The sequence below is a fragment of the Serinus canaria genome, chromosome 14, assembly GCF_022539315.1.
Source record: "Serinus canaria isolate serCan28SL12 chromosome 14, serCan2020, whole genome shotgun sequence".
NCBI classification, from domain to species: Eukaryota; Metazoa; Chordata; class Aves; order Passeriformes; family Fringillidae; genus Serinus; species Serinus canaria.
In genome coordinates this window covers 14,313,146-14,332,822 of record NC_066328.1, presented here as the reverse complement: position 1 = coordinate 14,332,822, position 19,677 = coordinate 14,313,146, and the positions used below count along the sequence as shown (strand labels likewise).

The 19,677-nt window shown below is 51.3% G+C and overlaps 1 protein-coding gene across 1 annotated transcript in view; it reads left to right on the top strand.

Annotated features, from left to right (window-relative positions):
- The window catches only part of CACNA1H (calcium voltage-gated channel subunit alpha1 H), an 80,272-nt gene that overhangs the window by 11,893 nt on the left and 48,702 nt on the right, over nt 1-19,677 (top strand). Inside the window, exons 3-5 of the mRNA XM_050980128.1 lie at nt 16,124-16,275; nt 17,471-17,656; nt 18,691-18,808. Coding sequence (XP_050836085.1) covers nt 16,124-16,275; nt 17,471-17,656; nt 18,691-18,808 — 456 coding nt within the window. The remainder of the gene's footprint in view (nt 1-16,123; nt 16,276-17,470; nt 17,657-18,690; nt 18,809-19,677) is intronic.

The window sequence follows — 19,677 nt, the reverse complement described above, 5'->3', positions numbered from 1 at the left end:
GGAGAGCAGAGAGGGAATTGTGAAAGGCTGAGGCAGGAAAGTTTTGGCACCTTGGGAAGCAAGGAGTGGCTTGGGTGGACACAGGAGGGATGGAACTGCTGGAACACCCTGAGCTGAGGGTGTTTCTGCACCCATCTTGTGTTTCCTGGGATCTTTTTGCTCCCTGAGACCAGGACTGCAACGTGCTCTGTGCCAGGCAGATGTGTCAGGTGGGAATGTTTTTAGGAAATATTTCCAGGTGGGAATGTTTTTAGGAAATATTTCCAGGTGGGAATGTTTTTAGGAAATATTTCCAGGTGGGAATGTTTTTTAGGAAATATTTAACCTTCCCTGGTGAAACACTGGAAGGGGCTGCCCAGGGCAGTGATGGTGGGGTCACCATCCCTGGAAATGCTGGAAAAATCAGTGGCTGTGGCATTTCATGGTGTGGGTTAGTGGTGTGTGGATGACCTTGGAAGTCTTTTCCAGTTTTAGTGACTTTGAGTTATTGCAGGGAAGGATAAAATTGGGAATGGGAGCAGAGCCTTGCACCTCTAAAGCAGAAAACTGAGAGAAACCTTGTGGAGGCATGGAAGGAGCAGGCAGGTGAGGATGAAAGGTGCTCAGGGTGGCAATGCAGCCTCTCCCCCTGGCACCTGAGCAGCTCCATCCCCACAGCCCAGCCGTGGATTCTCCTCAGCTTCTCAGCAGGGCCAGTGAGACCTCCCAGAATTATGAATGAAGTGGAAATGTCACCTTGTGAGCTCCTTCTGGGGTTTGTGTTCCAGGTGGGGATGCTTTTTTAGGAGTGGGGTGGAAAGCTGATGCTGGAGGAGCGAGACTCTTGGAATGAGGGAGGTTTGGCATCCCTGCTCACATTCTTTTTCCAGCTCTATTTTTGTTTGCACTGTCTGGTTTACAGCCCTAAAGACAGCCTGACTCCCAATTTGGGAAAAACACAGAGCACAGCCCTCGGAGCATCAGTGGCAAAGCTTTTTTAGAGCAGGGAGGATGGGCCAGGAGAGCACTTTCCCAGGAGTGTTCTCTCCTGCCTGATCCCTGCCCAGATGAGCAGCTCCTCTCTCCCTGTCCTTGTCCCACACAGATCTGAAAGTTGTGACTGTAGTAAAACAGAGAAAACAACATCCCAAAAAGAAAAGGAAAGGAAAAGGAGTTAATTTTATGTCCTCCAGAGGGAATTGGCTTTGCTGCAGACAGATGGATCCTGTAATTCCCTGTCTCTCGACATGGCTCTACATGGATTGGTTCATTCCTTTGGGATGGGAGGCCAGGGGGTGCTGCCAGCTCCCAGAACTGCACCTGGAGCAGAGCTGGCATCGGGGGCACAAATCCCTGGCACATCAGGCAGGAATTTCCCAGCTCTGAGCCGCCTCAAACCCGATCAATAAACGGGAATAAATGAGAGCACTGGGGAGAGAGCAGGAGATGGGAGAGAAATCAGCATTTTCCTTTCACTCCTGAAGGGTTCAGGGGCAAAACATCCACCCTGAGGGCATCGTTTGTCCCTGTGGCTGCTGCTGGGAGGACAAAGAGTTGAAAGTCGTTTGTGGAGATGATTTTGGGCCAGAGAACAGCGTGGGTTGCTGGGCAATTATCTCCTGACAGTGACCTGGGCGTGCTGCAGAGCCCTCCTGCTGCTGGAGGCTGCCAGGAGCTCAGACCAGCAGCTCGGGTGGCTCTGGAGGAGCTCCTGATGTGCTGCTGGTGCTGCTGCCAGCCCCCAGTGCCCTGTGTGCCAGGGGGGCTGAGCTGCAGGGTGGGCACAGCCAGAAATCCCAGCTTGTGCCTCTGGAAGCACCAGAGCCAGAGGTGGTGCAGGGAACAACTCAGAACCCTCCAAACACTTCTGAAGGACACCCAAAGGCTGTTCCCATTTCTCTGCATCTCCCCCTGGCTGTGTCCCCCCTTTCCAGGCTGGAATGATGGGATTTACATCCCTGCCAGGCTCCCAGCACACACAGACACCCAGAGCAGCAGGAATCACTCCCTGGCTGCAGAGTTTGGTGGCTGGGGATGTTCCTCAGCTCCTTCCTTTCCCAGAACAGCTTTTCCCTGCTCCAGAGGCTGAGCTGAACCTGCAGAGGGTGATGGACAGGCAGGCTCAGACTCCAGACAGGTAATGAGGGAAGGAAACCATGCAGTGCATGTTTCCCACCTGACTTGCACAAGTCCTTTTGTGTTTCAGACATTATTTCAAAGCTGTGGATTTCCTCCCACTCCTTTTTTTTCTTTTTTCTTTTTTTTTCCTCCTTCTTCCCCTCCTTCTTGCTCGTCAGGGTGTAACAGCAGAGGATTTCATCCCTGTTTGATTTTTTAACTCTGACAGGAAACCTGAGTGCTGGATTTCTGGCTGCAGCTGTCACTCCTCTGCAAGCAGGCAGGGAAATGAAGGTTAACAAGTTTGGGCTCGGGGGAAAGCTTGTAAAACAGCCCTGCAGAAGATTTTGTGTCATCAGAGCTGCCTGAAGAACAGATCCTTGCTGAGGTTCTCCAGCCCAGGGTCATTTATCATCCTCTGCAGTGAATATTTCTCTAATTGTGTATCTTAGCTGGGAACTCTTGAAACCCCAAATTGAATTCCTTGCCCTTGTTTGATGGGGAGGGGAAATGCAGGCTGGGGAGCCTGGGGGACTGGTTTGATGGTTAAAACACCAGAGTGGCACTGGGCAGGCTTGCAGCAGCCATATGCTCAAATCCCAGGGGTGAGCACTCACCAGGAGGCACAGGATGCTCCAGAACATTTCTGCTGTGTTCTCCAGATGTCCCAATTCCTGGGGCTGAAAGCAGGGATGCTCTGCCTGTCCCCCAGTGTCCCCTGCCACGCTGGCACTGTCCCTTTGTGCTTCCCCACTCCTGTCCCTGAAGTGTGAAGTCCTGGCTGGGAGATTTTAAGGGAGGTTTGCTGAAAGGAGACAAAATAGCTCCTGACTTTTTTTTTTTTTTAAGCAAGGAATTTGGCCTGGAAAGTATCAAATCTGCTGGGGAATGGCGTGCTTGGAGTAGCAGGACTTGTTAGAACGTGTGGCTGTGAGTCTCTAGGGTCACTGCACTCAGCTTTGGGCTCTGGGTGCCTCCAGGGAGTTGTGTCAACAGGATGTGAAGTTTTGGCCGTGTCCCTGGGCTTTTCTGTGCCTCAGCCTGGAGAGGAGGAGCTGAGGGGAAACTCCTCAGGATCTGCAGCTCCTGGGAGCAGGGAAGGGCTGGAGCTGTGCCAGGGAGGGTCAGGCTGGATTTTAGGGAAAGGTTCCTCCCCAGAGGGTGCTGGCACTGCCCAGGCCCCCCAGGGAATGGGCACAGCCCCGAGGCTGCCAGAGCTCCAGGAGGGTTTGGGCACCACTCCAGGCATGCCCAGGGTGGGGGTGCTGGGGGGGGGTCTGTGCAGGGCTGGACATCCCATAATTCCATAATTCTGTTTTGGGAGCCAGCCTGGAGCCTGTTCCCTGCAGCTCAGGGGCAGCAGGGCCCCAGCTCCCTCCTCACTCCTCTCTCCCAGCCTTTGCTGCTCTCCCAAACTCCTGCCCTGCACCCCAAAGGTGCCTCTGGGGTGTTTTTACACCTCCATGGAAACCACTTTGGGGGTGTGGAGAGCAGGGCTTGGAAAGGAACTGGAGGAATGCTTCAGTGGGATCAGGTTTTGGGGCAGGAATGGTCCAGCCAGGAAAGCTGGGAGAGGAGGCAGTGGGAGCCCTCAGAGGCAGAGCTGCAACAATTCCCTGCCACGGGAGCTCAGGACGAGGCTTTGGTGCCTACACAAACTTTATCTGGAGGTGGTTTGGAGGGAGACAGAGCCAGCTCTGGCTCTCCCACAGCAATCTGGATGAACTCCTCACCTGGGAGGAGACTGCAAAGCTGCTTTTTGATGTGCCAGCCCCTCCTGCACCTTGCTAACACAGCTGTCTCTCAGCGTGACCTCTCTTCAAGGCTTTAAACGCTGATAGATTCATTTGCTTTTGATGTCTGGGCTAATGAAGTGCTGGCTCTCCTCTGCTTCATTTTCTAGGTGTTTTCATTTCTGGATGGATTGAGGCTCAGGAGCAGGCAGGGTTGGAGCTGGGGCTGAGGGACAGGTGAATTCAGGGTTGGTGCCACGAGCTGAGGATGCTTCCCTGGCTCTGCACAACCACCTGAGGCAACTCCTGCCTGGGGCTGAGCTCTGATAAAAGCCACCATGAGGCAGGGAAGGAGGAAATTCCGTGCTGTGCTCAGCTGTGCAGAGGTCAGGGTGCTTCAGCAGCACCAGCAGCACCCGTGGTCACCAAGGCAATGCCAGCTCATCGCCATGGAAACACTCGCCACCTCCTCCAGCAAATAATTGCTTGAGATCCGCTGTGGATGCCACAGATAAAATCATCTGGCAGCTTTCAGCGTGCTCTGCCTGCTTTGGGAGCCCACCAGGAGGATTTCCATCAGGGCAGGAGGTTTTGGGAGCTCGTGGCTTCCTCGGGGGCTCGGGGTTTGCACAGGGGTGGTTGGTGGTGGAGCTTTAGGAGTTTATCAAAGCCACCAGGCAGGAGCTGCAAGCTGAATTCTCTCACTCCCACTCTCAGATTCAACCTGGTCTCGCCTGTTCCATCCCTGCCTGGAGGATTTGGATGGGTTTGGCTTTTTCCTGGGAGCAGGAGGTGGAGCCTGGTGGGGTCTGGGCTCAGCAGGGCTTTGGAGCAGCTCTGGTGCTGTGTCTGCTCCTCGTGGCTCTTCCTGCTCCACTCAGAGCCACAGCAGGGCTGGGAAAACCAGGAAAAAGAAACTTGATTGGGGCATGGAAGAGAGAAAATTGCAAAAGAAATAATCCCAGAAGGGTTTGGGTTGAAGGGACCTTGAAAGGGATTTTGTTCCACGGGCAGGGACCTTCCACCAGCCCAGGCTGCTCCAGGCCTTGGACCTGCCAGGGATGGGGAATGCAGGGAAATCAAATCCTGCTTTGTTTGTTGGTCAGAGCTGTCCCTGCCTGCTGGACGTGCAGGGCTGGCTGGAGAGGTGTTGTTATTGCTGCTGTAATTAGTGGTGGGTAATTAGTGTTCCTTAACAGCCCCCTTTGCTCAGCTCACCAAGGCTGAACTGACAACCCCCAAAACCAAACTCACCCACTCCTGCCCTGGGAGAGCCTCAGGTGCTCACCAACCTCCCAGTAATGGGGAACTGCAATAATTTTAATTAGTGCTGCTGTTATTGGGGCTAATCCAGCTGAATTTCATTATTTTAGCAGTGATTTTATGTCATTATATCGAATTAGAGCCGCTGATTTTTTATTTTTTCCTGTATCATTTTGTTCCCATAACAATAAAGCCACACTGAAATCCAGGGCAGCCTTGGGGATGAGGCATCAGTCCTGCAAAAGGAATCAGAAAAATCCCATGGAAAGTCACCTCCTCTGTTTGAAGTTCTGTTTTCCAGGCCTTTCCCCAATGTTAGGAATAAATATGGCAGGAGAAGCACGGTGCAAAGTCAGCACGGTGATTTCTGTGAGTATTGGTGGTGGTTTCATAGAATTTCATTTCACTGGAGGGTTTTTTTTGTCAAGAAGATGAAAATGGGGGAGCACTGGGCCATCTCCAGACTCTGAAATTCTGCCAGCTGCAAACCCTGGGCCTGGATAGAAGGATGGGATAGAAGCAGGTGATGGCAGCAGGGCTCACTGGGCTCTCCTGCTGCTTTTTGCTCCCACTTGGAAACTCCAGCCTTTCACTCACTGCAGGCTCCAGGTGATCCCACTGTGCTGCAGGGCTGCTCTGCCCTGGAACTCCTCCCTGACCTCTGCTGTCCTTGGAATTCCTCCCTGACCTCTGCTGTCCTTGGAGTTCCTCCCTGACCTCTGGTATCCTTGGAATTCCTTCCTGACCCCACATGTCCTTCCCTTTTCCTTGGAATTCCTCTCTTCCCTGCCTCAGCAGAACAAGCTCCTCTCATCTCAGGGAGCAGGAGGGATGTCAGTGCTTGTTGTTGGGTTTTTTTTTTTATTCTTTATTTTATTTTTATTGTTGTTTTTTAATCTTTATTTTATTTTTATTTAATTTTTTATGTTTGTTTATTTTTAAACATCTGCCTCCTTTGGCTGAGGGCTGCAGCACCCCGGGCTCTCACAGCTTTGGGCTCTCCCAGACAAAAAGGAGCTCAGGAGGATTGCTGGAGGGGAGGAAAGGTGGATTTCCCCTGGAGTTGTTCTCCTGGCTCCGTGTTTGATGTGAGCAGGGAGGAGCTGCTGCCTGGGCTCCAGATGTGGCTTTGGAGGGGATCATTTCTGTGCTGTTAAACATTGGGATCTTCAGCATTTCTCTCTTTGGGAAGCTGTGTCAAACCTGAGATGATCATTTCTGTGCCGTTAAACATTGGGATCTTCAGGAGTTTGGGAGAATTTCTCTCTTTGGGAAGCTGAATCAAACTTGGGGCAGTCCAGTCGTGGGACATAAAAGGGTTGGAGGTTCCTCCAGCTGTGCTGTCCCCACTGGATGTCCCTGAACTTCATCAGCCTGTGGAAAAGGTGAGTTACCCACCCTAGGGTATCCTGAGATCCCAAGGGATCTTTTTGATCCAGTGTCACAAAAATCACAAGAAATAGAGCTCAGCTCAGCTGGTCCCTCCCCAGGCTCTGGGGCAGGATCAAGGGTGGCCATGTCAGGGTGCTCAGAGGTTTCCTGGCACTGAGGAGGTGAACAGCCCTGGTTAATTGGGATTAGCTGGAATTGGGATTGTTCAGCCTGGAGAAGAGGATTTGGGGTCAGTGAATTGTGGCCTTCCAGTGCCTGAAAGGAACCTGCAAGAAAGGTGCAGAGAGATCTTTTACAAGGGCCTGGAGTGCCAGGACTGACAGGAGGGCAGGGACAGATGGAATGTTGGGAAGGAATTCCTCCCTGTGAGGGTGGGAAGCTGTGTGATTTCCCAGAGAAGCTGTGGAAGTGTCCAAGGCCAGGTTGGACAGGGTTTGGAGCAGCCTGGGATGGTGGGAGGTGTCCCTGCCATGGCAGGGGTGGCACTGGATGAGCTTTGAGGTCCCTTCAGCCCAAACCATTCCTGGACTCAGTTCCCCAAAGCGAAACCCATTAAGAGCTCTCTGTGCCCAAATGAGACACACCCCCAGCTTTTCTCCTGCTGTCCTCCAACATCTTCATTTCCTCCCTCTATTCCAAGACCCTTGAACCTTTTAAAACCTCCCCCAACCTTCCCCCTTTTATCTCTTCACATCCCACCTGGGCGCTCAGAGGTCGGCTGGCTCCTGGTTTTTTCAAGAACCACCCTCTCCTTGAACTCATTTCCCCCTCCAGCCTCTCCAGCTCCTCTCCTGGGCTGCACAGATGACTAAACCAAGGGGTTTTTTTTGAAACCCAGACCGAGCACATCCCCACCTTCCTCCCCAGCCCCTGCCCTGCTCCCCTGCTGCGTTTCCTCTCCCGCTGCCCGCGCATCACCAAAGAGCATTTCTCAAAGGGACTCTCCATAAAGCTCTATTAGCAGGGGATGAGTAATGGCTTTGACAAACCAGATTTAAGTGGCCCCTTCTGAATCATCTTGGCAGTAATAGGGGGAGTGTGTCCATTTTTTGATTAAATATTTCCAGTGCCATTAACTCGGCCCAAGTAAACAACTTCTATTGGGTTTGCCTGCTAATGACAGCCCAAAGGTCTTTGATCCTGGGGTTGCAGGGAGCCAGGAGCTGGATAAAGATCATGGAATCGTTGCTAAAGCGTCATCAAAGAGTTGGGAAATGGTTCTTGGCTCTCTCTGTGTGCGTGTCCTGCCACCTTCAGTGCCTGTGGTGCCGCCTGTGATCCTCTTGGGCAGCTGTGGGGAGTGGCTGGAGGGTTTTCCCAAGAAAAATCCATAATTAACCTTCATTTCCTGTGCAGATTCCTTCAGGCTGGGTCTCTGCTGCTCCTTTTTTGCCTTCAGGGGGCTGTAGCATATTCCATGGGTTTTGTGTGTATCCCAGTCCTAAATATTCCAGCTCTTCATGTCCCAGGACTCAGCTCACACCTAAAAGGAAAAGGTAGAGCCTCGTTCTTCTTTTGAATTAATCACATTTGAAATCTCTTCAGCCTAAATATAAAGCTGTATTTATTAATATAGGTTTTAAAGGGCTATAAATCAGTAGGAATGCTGCATTATATTTTAAAAATTAATTCTTTGTGGCTAACCAGCCAAACAAAGCTGATTTCAGGCATTGTGCTGATGATTTTGGGGCCATTAATTATTGACTTCAGCACAGAGCGTGGTCAAGAACGGCTTTGCAGCGGGCAGGATAGAACTCCTTGTGTGAATGTAATTTTTTTATGGCGAGGGAGAAGCCAAATTTCTTGGATGAGAGTCAGGCCAGGCCCTGCTCTGAGCTGTCCTGGCCAGCAGATCCACTGGTGCTGCTCAGCATATGGATGGGAATGATTCAGGCTGGATGAATTCCCTGGATTTTGGCCAGAGGCTTTTAAAGGAGCCAAGGCCATGCAGGGTGGGATGGCAGCAGGGAGAAACCTGCTCCTGTTTCCAGGGAAGAGGCTCCAGTGACAGGTTCTGGGGTGTTGGGAAGAGGCCAGAACATCTCCTCTCCTGAGGATGATCCCTGCACCCAGCACAGGAGACATTCCCTGGCCTCAGCACAGCCACATTCCCATTTTCCCTATTTTTCCTGACAGTGGCACCAGTGTGCAGAGTCCAGCTGCTCCTGGGGCTCTGCTGGAGCCATTCCCTGCTTTTCTGGAGAGCTGGCTCCTTCCTGCTGTGACTTCTCCTTTAATAACTGAACCTGAGCACTGCTGGCCTGCTTTGGGCCATTGTTTCACAGGGTTTGGGTGGGTTTGTCTCATTTTGAGGCTTACTTTTGAGCCATCTGTCGCTGCAAGTGATCCTCCAGCCAGATATAACCCAGCTGATTGCCCTGCTTGCCCAAACTGCTCTGCTGATAACATTTCAGATTGCCCTGGTCCCGTCCTCCAGAGGCTGCAGCAGGCAGCACTTGATCTAATCCTGCTTGGCATTTGTGTCACTGGAAATGAAATTGCATTTTGCTGAATGAAACTGAGAAATGGGAAAGTAATACTGCAAATATGCTCTGCCACGTGGGATCTGCTGCCAGGGAAGCTTCTGAGGGAAGTTGATTATCCCAGAGAACAAACTCTGCTCTGTGGCTCTTCTTGCAGGACAGGGAAATGTGGCACCCGGGGGTTCTTCTGGAGAGAAAACACTCCCAGCCTGGAGACAGAGAACCCTGGCATGGGTTGGGTTGGGAAAAACCCTAAAGCCACCCCCAGGGTCACCTTCCACCATCCCAGGCTGCTCCAAGCCCTGTCCAGCCTGGCCTTGGACACTGCCAGGGACCCACAGCCTCTCTGGGAATCTGTGCCATAGGGAACAATTCCTTCCCAATATCCAAACCTGAACTTGAGGGGCTGGCACAAAAACCCTGGGGGGTGGCTGAGTTTGGGATGTGGTCCCTGCAGGAGAAGCTGAACTCTGCTGGGTTTGGGTTTTGGTGCTTCCCCCACCCCCAGTGTCCCTCTGGCAGCTCCAGGAGGGAGCAGAGTTTTGCATCTGGGTATGGAATCATTAACCATGGAGCAGAGAGTTAAAAGGAGCTCTGCAGAGCATTAGGAGATCAAGCAGGTCAATTGAAAGGAGGAAAAATTACCATCAGTTATCTTCAATTAAATTGTTATCGCTCCACATGAAGGATCCCATTTAGAGGGAGGCATAAAACCTGAGAGTGGAGGTGACTGAGGGAATAAATTCCCCATTTTTCATTCCAAACCCAGAGAGGGAACATCCATCAGCAGGCACAAGGAGGAGATCTCTTTTTGCCTCTGTTTCCAGCCTCCTTTGAAGCAGAGCCCATTTGGAAATCTCTCAGTGACACTTTTTTTTTTTTGGAGAGCACAAACTCCTTAAAGCCACAACTTCTAGGAGAGGCTTTAATAACAGAGAACCCCTTCTCCAGTAGGACTTGTGCTTCTGAGAGGCTGTGGTTGTGTCTGGCTGTTAAATTTGGGGCAGTGGCACCCCAAAATAGCAAAATCTCTCAGTTTCTAGGGCTGGGATATCCTGGTTCAAGTCCCTGATCCCTTTCCAAGGCCAGAGAGCAGAAATAACTTTGAACTGTGCTCATGAGCCTGGGAAAACACCACCCAACCCCCTTTTTTTTTTTTTTTTTTTTTTAGGAAGTTTTATCCCATAAAGGAAGGCAATTCCTGTGGTCTTGATGGACTAAACCAGTTTGAAGTTGATTTTCAGACATGAAGGGTCCAATCTTGTAGTAAATAAAGATTTACACAGGAGATATTTTCAGATGCAGGAGTTGAAAAGCCCACTTGTGCTATTCCTGGGGTTTTTTGGGTTTGATTTTTGAAAGGCAGGGAAAGCAGGGGAGGAAGCAGCCAGGTCTGCAATTGCTCGGGGGGTTCTGCTTGTTTGCTTTGCTGGCTTGTTTACCTGCCTCAGAAATACCAGCATGGCTCAGTTTGATCTCTGACAAGCAAAGAAGGAGAGGAAAATAAAGGTCAAAGCGGAGCCTTCATCTTCTCTGGGGTGTCACTTCCACCCCCTGACAGCTGTGCCTCCTGGAAGTCCCTGGGAAAGGAGCTCTTGGCCCAGGCTGCTCCAGAGGCAGGGAATGACACAGCTGGAAATAAACCCAGCAGCCTGGCCCTGCTGGAACTGAGCACCCAGAGATGGCACAGACCCCTCCTCCCCTCTCTCCTCTCCTGGGAACGTTCAGATTCCTCCCTGGCAGGGGGGGGGAAGCCTGGCACAGGTTCCCAGAGAAGCTGTGGATCCCTGGAAGTGTCCCAGGCCAGGCTGGACAGGGTTTGGAGCACCCTGGGATGGTGGAAGGTGCCCCTAGGTGGGACTGAGTGCTCCACAAAGTCCCTGAGCTCCTTCTCCTCTCTCTGCATCCTCTGTGGGTTTTAATTCCCTGGCACGGGGCTGCAGACAGGAGAACTCTGTGCAGTGGGAAACCTGGTAATTGGAGAATTATAATGGCCCAAAAATGAGGGGAGGGGAGGAAACAGGAGCGCCCCGGAGCCAGGCAGGGATTGACAGATCATTATTGTGCCTGGTCGGAGGCTCTGTGGGCTGAATGCAACATCTGAAGCAGAAAAGCCAACATAAACAAGAGCTGCGAGTCCCATTGACAGCTTTAGGCTCGGGACTAGGAGCAAAAACAACCCAAGTGCAAAGGATGTTTATGAGACTCAATGTTCTGGGTTTGTTTACTGCTCCTCGGGGCTCTGCCACTCTCAGATCTCCCAGCTCAGGAAAAGCTGAGCTGCCTTGGAGGGGGGTTTCTGAAGAAAAAGAACGTTTTTAACTCTGGAACCTTCCCTGGTCGTTCAGCAGGAAGGAGGTGGTGTGGAAGAGCCCTTTTCTCCTCTGCCAGGGATGCAGGTGTGATTATTTCTGCGTTTCAGAGCAGAAAGGTGTTGGGTTGTCCTGCTGGGACCGAGCCTAAATTATGTAAAGTAGCAGCTGGTGGATGCAGCAATCAGAGGAGATGAGGGAGAAGGTGAGCACAGAGAGGAGAAAGAGGCACAAAGAGATCCCAGTCCTTGGAGAGCTGCAGGAATTCAGGTGCACAAAGAGAATCCGAGGCTGCAAATTCCACCCTTCATTGTCTGCTTGGAGGAGCCCTCGGTAATTGGGCCAGGATGGGTTTGTCTTTTATTGGATTCCGTGCTTCCAGGAAGGCTCTGGGCTCCTTGCTAAAACCACCAGTGGCAGATTCTCAGCTCCCGAGGTTTTCAGACCTAAACTATTTAGGAAAGGATTTTGGGTTTTTTGGTGGTTTTTTTTTTTGGCCTGTTTATCTGAACTTGGAATGAACTGTTTGAGGTTTGTCCCTAATAAAAGCAGAGTTTGGAATCGCTGGAATATTCTGCAGCATAAAAATGGCCTTGAAAACGGGCAGAGAGGGAGGGGGTGTGTTGTGCCTGCAGTCAGATTTAAACTCAAGGATGCTGAAATCTCCCAAACTGATCCCACACAGTTCCTGCCCTTCCCTTGAATAGTGGGAAATTTAATCCTGCACCCCAAGGACGTTTTAAATCTGAAATTCTAAAGTTTAGACTCAAATCTGAACTTTTTTGAGCCTTCCCTGGGATGCGCCAATGGGATTTGGGGTTAAACCATTCTGTGCTGGTTTTTGGTGAGTTTCCAGCCCAACAATTCCCATTCCAGCCTCCACATCCAGCCTGGGGGATCCTCAGGCCAGCACTGCCAATCTTCTCCCACATTCTGGGGATTCCTGAGCATTCTGGATCCTCCTGCAACTCCACCTGGTCACCTTTTGGCCCTGGAGTCCTGGACTGATGTAAAGGTCAGTAATTGCAGCAGCAGCAGATGAGGAGATCCCCAAAGCTGCTGGGAGGGTCGTGCTCACCCTCTTTGTGTTTGGAAAAGGAATTTTTTCCTTCTGCAGCTTGGAGCCCAATGGAGGGCAGATATTTTCCCTGCCAGAGTTGTGGAGGCTTCGAAAAAAATTAGCAAAAAGCAAAAACCTCCACTTTAGACCAACTCTCCTGGAAGTGCCTCATTTTGCTGCCAAGCTTTGTTACACATCCCAGCCCGAGCTGCATCTCGTGGCAGAACCACTGCTCGAGCCAAAAGCCTGAAGTTTCCAGCTCTGAGCAGGTCAAGACGAGACATTGCAGCAATTTGAAAGTGTTGTTGCAATTTCGTTTTCTCCCAGCCAGAAAGTTGGGTGAAAATAATCCTCGCCACGAAAGGCTTTGGTTTCAGTAAATCAACGATTCCTTTCACCCGGAGAAAAAGACTCCTGGAAAAATTCCTGCTCTGGGACTGGCTTTAATTCGGACAAAATCAACAGTGGCTCCTAGTGGCTGACTGCAGGGGAATGGCCAAATCCATCTTGAGTGTCCCTTCCTTGACCCTCCTCGTGGATCCGCGCTCGTCAGCGAGCGGGAAATTTGCGCTGCGAGCAATAAACCATTTCAGAAGGCATAAAAATATCCCCGTTTCCCAGGCTCCCGTTGGTGTCAGGGGAAGATAATTACACTGGCAGGCTGGAGCAGTGGATGTTTGGCTCATCTGCTCCTCAGCATCCTCTCCAGCAATCCCCAAGCTCCCAGCAGAGCTTGGCGGCCGTTCAGGGCCATCCGTCCTTGTCGGTGCCCGGCGGGTCCTGCCCGGTGTCCCGGCAGGATCCCGCTCCAACATCCCTGCTCACAGCTGGCCCTGTCATCACATCAGGGCTGCCTGCCTCCAGACACCATCCCAAAAGGATAATGAGGATCCCTGAGGTGAGGTTTTGCAGTGTCAGCCGTCTGTCAACCTCTCCCAGGCGTCCTGCCGTGCTCCAATCTGCTGGGTCAGCTCCTGGGCGCAGCTGCTGACGTTCCAGGCCACCTCCTTGTCCTCTGCTGTCCCTGTCCCTCGTGGCCTCTCTCCCCTCCCTGACAGATCACTGCAGATTTTCTCCCGGACTTCAACAGCAAGCAAAAGTCCTTTTGCTGGAGGCAAAGCAAAAAGGGCACAAATTGTCAAAGGAAACTGGGAAATAAATTCAGGATTGGCTCAGTGCTCCGCAGGAGAATCTTGGGTTTGCCTTGGGATTTTAGAGAGTAACAATGCACAAATTCCTTCTGTTTGCTTCTGGGTGTTTGGAGTGTTCAGCTTTTCAGACTCGACGCCGACTTTTTTTGGTGATGACTCTGAGATTGTCTTATCGTGATGCACTTGATGATCTTTGAGGTATTTTCCAACCTGAGCCATTCTGTGCTTCTGTATCCACATCGTTCCAGGACTGGGGATTTTGCAGTGGCCACCAGGAAGCCCAGTTCTCATGATAAAATTGGAACTCTTGGCAGCAGCCAGGGGAATTTGGAGAACCCCTCACTACTTTTGCCTTCAGTGCAGGAGGCTGCTGCTCCTGGGAGAGGATGAGGTTCTGGGAATGGCAGTGGGCAGGTTTTCCAGGCTTCCCAGGAAAAGGGAACAGCAGGGAAAACAGAACAACCCCAGCAAGCTGCAGATTCCTGTCAGGAATGGTGGTGGCTTCTTCTCCCAGACCATCGGCAGCAGGAAGAGAGGAAATGGCCTCAGGCTGTGCCAGGGGAGGCTCAGGTTGGACATCAGGAGGAATTTCTCCATGGAAAGGCTGGTCAGGCACGGGAACTGCCCAGGGAAGTTTGGAGTGCCCATCCTTGGAGGTGTCCCAGGAATTCCTGGAGGTGGCACTCAGGGCTCTGGGCTGGGGACAAGGTGGGGATCAGGCCCAGCCTGGACTGGATGGTCCTGGAGGTCTCTTCCCACCTCAGAGATCCTGGGATTCCATGTGATCCCTTGCTGACAATTGTCATTCATGTCCCAACCTCAGCCTGCCACCCCCACCCTGCTCCAGGAGCTGTGCCTGCAGGGACACCAGACTTTAATGAGTTCTTTTGCTCCTTGTCAAGAATTCCCTCTCCAGCCCTGCCTGGGGCACCCTGAACGTGCCAAGTCCTGACAGAGAGCTGGGGACAGTGCCAGCACCGTGTCCTGTCCCCACAGGACAGCCTGGGAGCCTGCAGGGATATTTTAGGATCAGTCTCTGTGGAGAGCTGGTTAAATTCCATCCCAGAGCAGCCCCAGCCTCTGATGAGGGTTGGGTTTTTTGCCTCTCCCCAGGTGTGGTGGTTTCAGTTCAAAACTGGGTGGAAATACTAATTTTGTGTCATGGCTTCGGTTCGCTGATTTGAGATTTTTAAAACTTTTATTTCATTTTGAATTTTTAAATCCCAAGCCACGACACCAGGTAGTTTTGGCATTGTGAGGGAAAGGAAGAGGATGGATGAGCTGTGCCTGATGTGAGGGAACGGGGCCCTGCTGCTCAGGGAAAGAACTGCAAATTTCCCAGCCCTTCCCCGGTATCCCATGGCAATCCGAGTTTATGGATTAGAACCTGGAGCTGGGAGTGCTCTCCCCCTGGATAAATGGTTGAGCAGCAGACAGACGATTGCAGGGAGTAATTTAGCAGTGAATGATGGCTCATTAGCAGCCCACGGGCTGGAGGGGATGTGTGGGCTCGTCCCAAATCCCAGTTAACCCTTTCACCCTCTCCTTCCACTGCCAGGGTTGGATTTGCTGAGTGTGGATGTGTTACAGAGCCTCGAGTAGTGCAACACCATCCCCCCAAACCAGCCGATTTTTACCCCCCCTAACGAGGGAAGGGGAATAAAGGAAATTATTATCAGTCCAGGAGATGAGTCAGATATGAAAATCACACTTTTTCCCAGACAATGTTATTGCACTGAGGAAAAGGAAATGAAAAAGACTCATTTTGTCTCACAAAGGAGCAGGCCTGGAACTAGAAATGCTCATTGCAGAGCCCAGGTGCTGTTGGGAGGAGCAGCTCCAGGGAGGGAGCAGATCAATCCCACCTTTTCCCATTTTTCTGGGGGCTGGGCAGGCTTTGCTGCACTTCCCAGGAAAGGAATGGAATGTCTGGAAGCCCCAGGGAATGTGGTGCTGGGATAGAAGAGGGGCATGGGAAAATCTTGGCTTTCAGCTCCATTAAAATGTTGGACACCCAGAGAAACTCAGAGATCCTGAGTGCAGTCCTGGCACTCAGGGCCACGCTGCTGGCACTTAAAATCTGCTGGGTTTAGGAAAGACCTTCTGGGGGTTTTGGGGCAATTCCCAAAGGGAGGTAAGTACCTCAAAAATCATTAAACTAGTGATCCCACTGACTTTAGGTATATTTTTTTCCCCTAATGCTCTTTGGAGATGTCTGGAAGAAAAAATGCTTTGTTTTAATGGATAGAGCTGATATTCCTAAATCACATACAGGGATATCCTGTATTCCTGTACAACAGCACCCATAAAGTTCTGCTTGAGTCAGTGCAGTAAAAGCAGAGTGATCCATGTGAATCCAGGCAGATTCCAGCCTGGATAATTCCAGCTTGGAACAGTGAGCAAACCCTCTCCTTTGCTCAGCTTGAATTATTTTGGGTTGGGCACAGCTGTTCTCCAGCTGCTCCAGAGCTGGGCTGGGATCCTGTGAGCAAAACTCACAGGGAACTCCAGGAGGTTTATCTGCTGTTCCCTCAGACATTTCTTTGTCCTCCATGGCTTTCCAGAAGGAGCACAGATCCCAGCAGGAGGGACATGCCAGCCTTTCCCATTTTCTCTGCTTTTCTGCCCGCAGCCAGACGAGCTGACCAACGCCCTGGAGATCAGCAACATCGTCTTCACCAGCATGTTTGCCCTGGAGATGCTCCTCAAGCTCCTGGCCTTTGGCATCTTTGGCTACATCAAGAACCCCTACAACATCTTTGATGGGATCATCGTGGTCATCAGGTGCTCCCCCCACTTTTCTGCTGGGCTGGGGATCAGGGATGGCAGGGGAGATTCAGGTCGGGTGTTAGGAAAAGGTTTTTTACTGGAAGAGGGGTTGGGCACTGGAACTGTGTGCAGGGAGGTGGTGGAGTCACCATCCCTGGATGTGTTTATGAAAGGATTGGATGGGGCACTCAGTGCCATGGTTTAGTTGGGGAGGAGGTGTTGGGGCTGGGTAGGACTCCACGATCTTCAAAGCCTCTTCCAACCTGGTGGTTCTGCTATTCCATGTGTTAATCCAGGCTTGGGATGTGCTGTAGTTGTGCTGGACTTTTGGATTCCTGTCCTTAGGAAGGCTGTCCAAAGTAAATCAACCTGGCAGATGGAGAGGAAAATCTATTTATGCCACACATCTGGCACTGGGGTGGATTTTCCACTCAAGTGCAGCGTGGCTGGTCCTGGGAAAGGGGCGCTGGAAGTGTCCACAGCCCAGCAGTGCCCTCCCTCTCCCAAATGACCCCAGCCAGGCTGGAATTGGGCAAGCAGGAGGGGAAGGGAGGCCCCTGCTCTGCTGTGCTCCCCAGGGGACACTGTCCCAGCCACACCCCAGTGCTGGGATCCCTACTGATCACCCCTCAGTAATTTGGGGCAAAGAATTCCAGGGACAGGGAGATGTGAAGCAGGAGAGTGGCCTTGGCACATCCATCCCTTTGATCCAGACAAGGTTCAAGGTTCTGACAAAGGTCATTCCGTGCTCTGATCAAACCAACCCCCCCAAAAATCCCTCTGGGTGTTCTAAAGGGAGGTAAATACCTCAGGAGACATAAAAACTATTGATCCTACTGACTTGAAGTGGTTTTTTGTTTCCCTAATTCCCTTAAGAGATGCTGGAATTAAAATGCTTTGTTCTAATGAATAGAGCTGGGCCGGTATTCCTGTATCACAGGAATGGACATTCCTGGGACAAAATTGTGATCCACATTATTGTAGTGGTGCAGACATGGAGAACCTCAGGGAAAAAATGGAATTTAGGAGAAATTTTGGGGAATTGACCCCAAAACCAGCTGTAAAGCAGACGAGCCGTGCCAGCAGAGGCGCGACAGCACCACTGGGGAGCGAAGCTGCTTCCAGGAGCAGGAAAGGAGCAGGAAAAGGGGAGATTCCTGGGGGGATCAGCAGAACTGCTGGTGCCAGCCGTGTGCCCGTGTCCCTGCAGTGTCTGGGAGATCATTGGGCAGTCGGACGGGGGCCTGTCCGTGCTCAGGACGTTCCGGCTGCTCCGCGTGCTGAAGCTGGTGCGCTTCATGCCCGCCCTGCGCCGCCAGCTCGTGGTGCTCATGAAGACCATGGACAACGTGGCCACCTTCTGCATGCTGCTCATGCTCTTCATCTTCATCTTCAGGTAGGTCTTGGTGTTTCTTCAGGTGTTTCAGCTCTTCCTTGAGGCGTTGTTCTGCTTCGGGGATGGGTGGGTGGAGATGGGGACAGACAGCTGGGAAGGCTGGGCTGGAACAGAGGCTGGAGGAGCTAAAGGATGGAACAGAGGCTGGAGGAGCTAAAGGATGGAACAGAGTCTGGACAGAGCTAAGGAGTAAAGGAGGGATTTATTAAAAGGCCTCAATGGATCACCTTGGGCCTGGCCAGGGCTGCACCCAAGGTGAACCCAAAATGGTCACAAAATGCACACCCAGTCACGGGGTCTCTCGATTGGATCAGTTCTGCTCCATTTGCACATTGGAGCTCATTGTCCCATTCCAGCTTTAGCCCATCCAGTCCCATCCTTGTTTTTCTCTCTTTAGTCCACACTGTTTGTGCTCTTGGGCTGAGATTTGGATCATTTGTCCTTGGTGCCCAGCTGGAGCAGGAATTGTTTTGTCTCCCTGCTCTGTGCACAGAGCTCACCATCCCATAATATGAAGCTCAGACCCACACACTAAAGCAGCACAGAACCTGAAAAATAGAAAAGCCAAAACCTGAGGCATCAGGGGGAGCACTCACAGTGGGATATTTACCCCTTTCTGCCCCATTTTTCATGGAATGCCATCATTCCAGAGGTGAACAAAGGACACAAAGAGGAATCGCTGCCCCTCAGAGGCTCCTGAGCTGTGCCTGTCACTGACCGGACCCATACCAGGGTTAGATTTGGGGTGGAAGCTGTGCAGATTCCAAGATTTCTGTCTGTTTGCCCCTCAGAATCCTTTGCTTAGAAAGCAGGGAGCTGGCAACATGGTTTGTCATTTTTCCAGTCAAAGGAGATCCTGGATTTTCCTTCAGTGCAGACAACAGGAACAAAATGTGAGGCAGGAAAACCAAATTGTGGGGTCAAAAACAACCAAACCACTGGGAGTGGAAAAGCATCCATAAAACCCCTGCAATCCTCCCTGCAAACACATTTCACCCAGGTGTTTCTTCCATCTGCCTCTTTCCCCACTCCAGCATCCTTGGCATGCATCTTTTTGGGTGCAAGTTCAGCCTGAAAACCGACACGGGAGACACGGTTCCAGACAGGAAGAATTTTGATTCCTTGCTCTGGGCCATCGTGACTGTGTTCCAGGTAAGCTCTGTGTCCTCAGGGATGTTTTAATGGGGAACACGAGGAGTTTTTTATTCCAGGAGGTGTCAAATTTGGAGTGAAGAGTTGTTAGGGCAGAGATGGGTCTAAAAGCCCTGATGGAGAAGAAATCTACTCAAAAGCAGCGCTGTCCATATCTCTTATCAGTAAAAGGAGGGCATTCACTCTTATTTTCCTTTTTGCTGCCCATCCTGCTCCTGCCCTGCAGATCTCTGTCTCCTTCAGTGCCTTTTGCAAACAATTCTGTGCGATTTGGGGTGACAAATCCCCTCCCAAATCAGAGCTGGAGGTGCTGGGGCAGCCTTGATATAAAAAGTTGTGTTTCCTCTGCAGCCTGGTTTGTGCCTGAAATTCCTGTCAGGTTTCACAACCTGAGAGAGGAGCCAGCTGCTGTTTCAAGGGTATTTTAAATATAAAAATTAGACTTTTGTGTGTCAAAGCTCAGGCTTTAGAATCTGAGTGCAACAAGTGTGAATGAAGTTTCTAAAAGCAGAGTAGCATCACTCAAGGTGGAAACCAGGCCAGAGCCTTCCCTGTGGATATAAATTCTCACAAAGGAACAAGGACAAATCAGCCCCAGCCTCAGAGCTTTCCCATTTTCCCCTTCCCAACACAGGCATTGCTGCATTTCTCCTCCCAATCCCTTGGGAAATGCAGCTGGCACAGAGCACAGAGGCTCAGTCCTGTGTCCCAGGAAGGTTATTGAGCAGCATGACTCAGTGCAGCACTCCTGTCCCCAAAGCCACCTTGGTTCAGGGGGTTTGAGGCCGTTCTCACCGCAAGAATTAATGTGGAACACGAGCCTGTCATCCATTTCTCTAAGCTGATTTTTGAAGCTGGAGAGTGAAAAT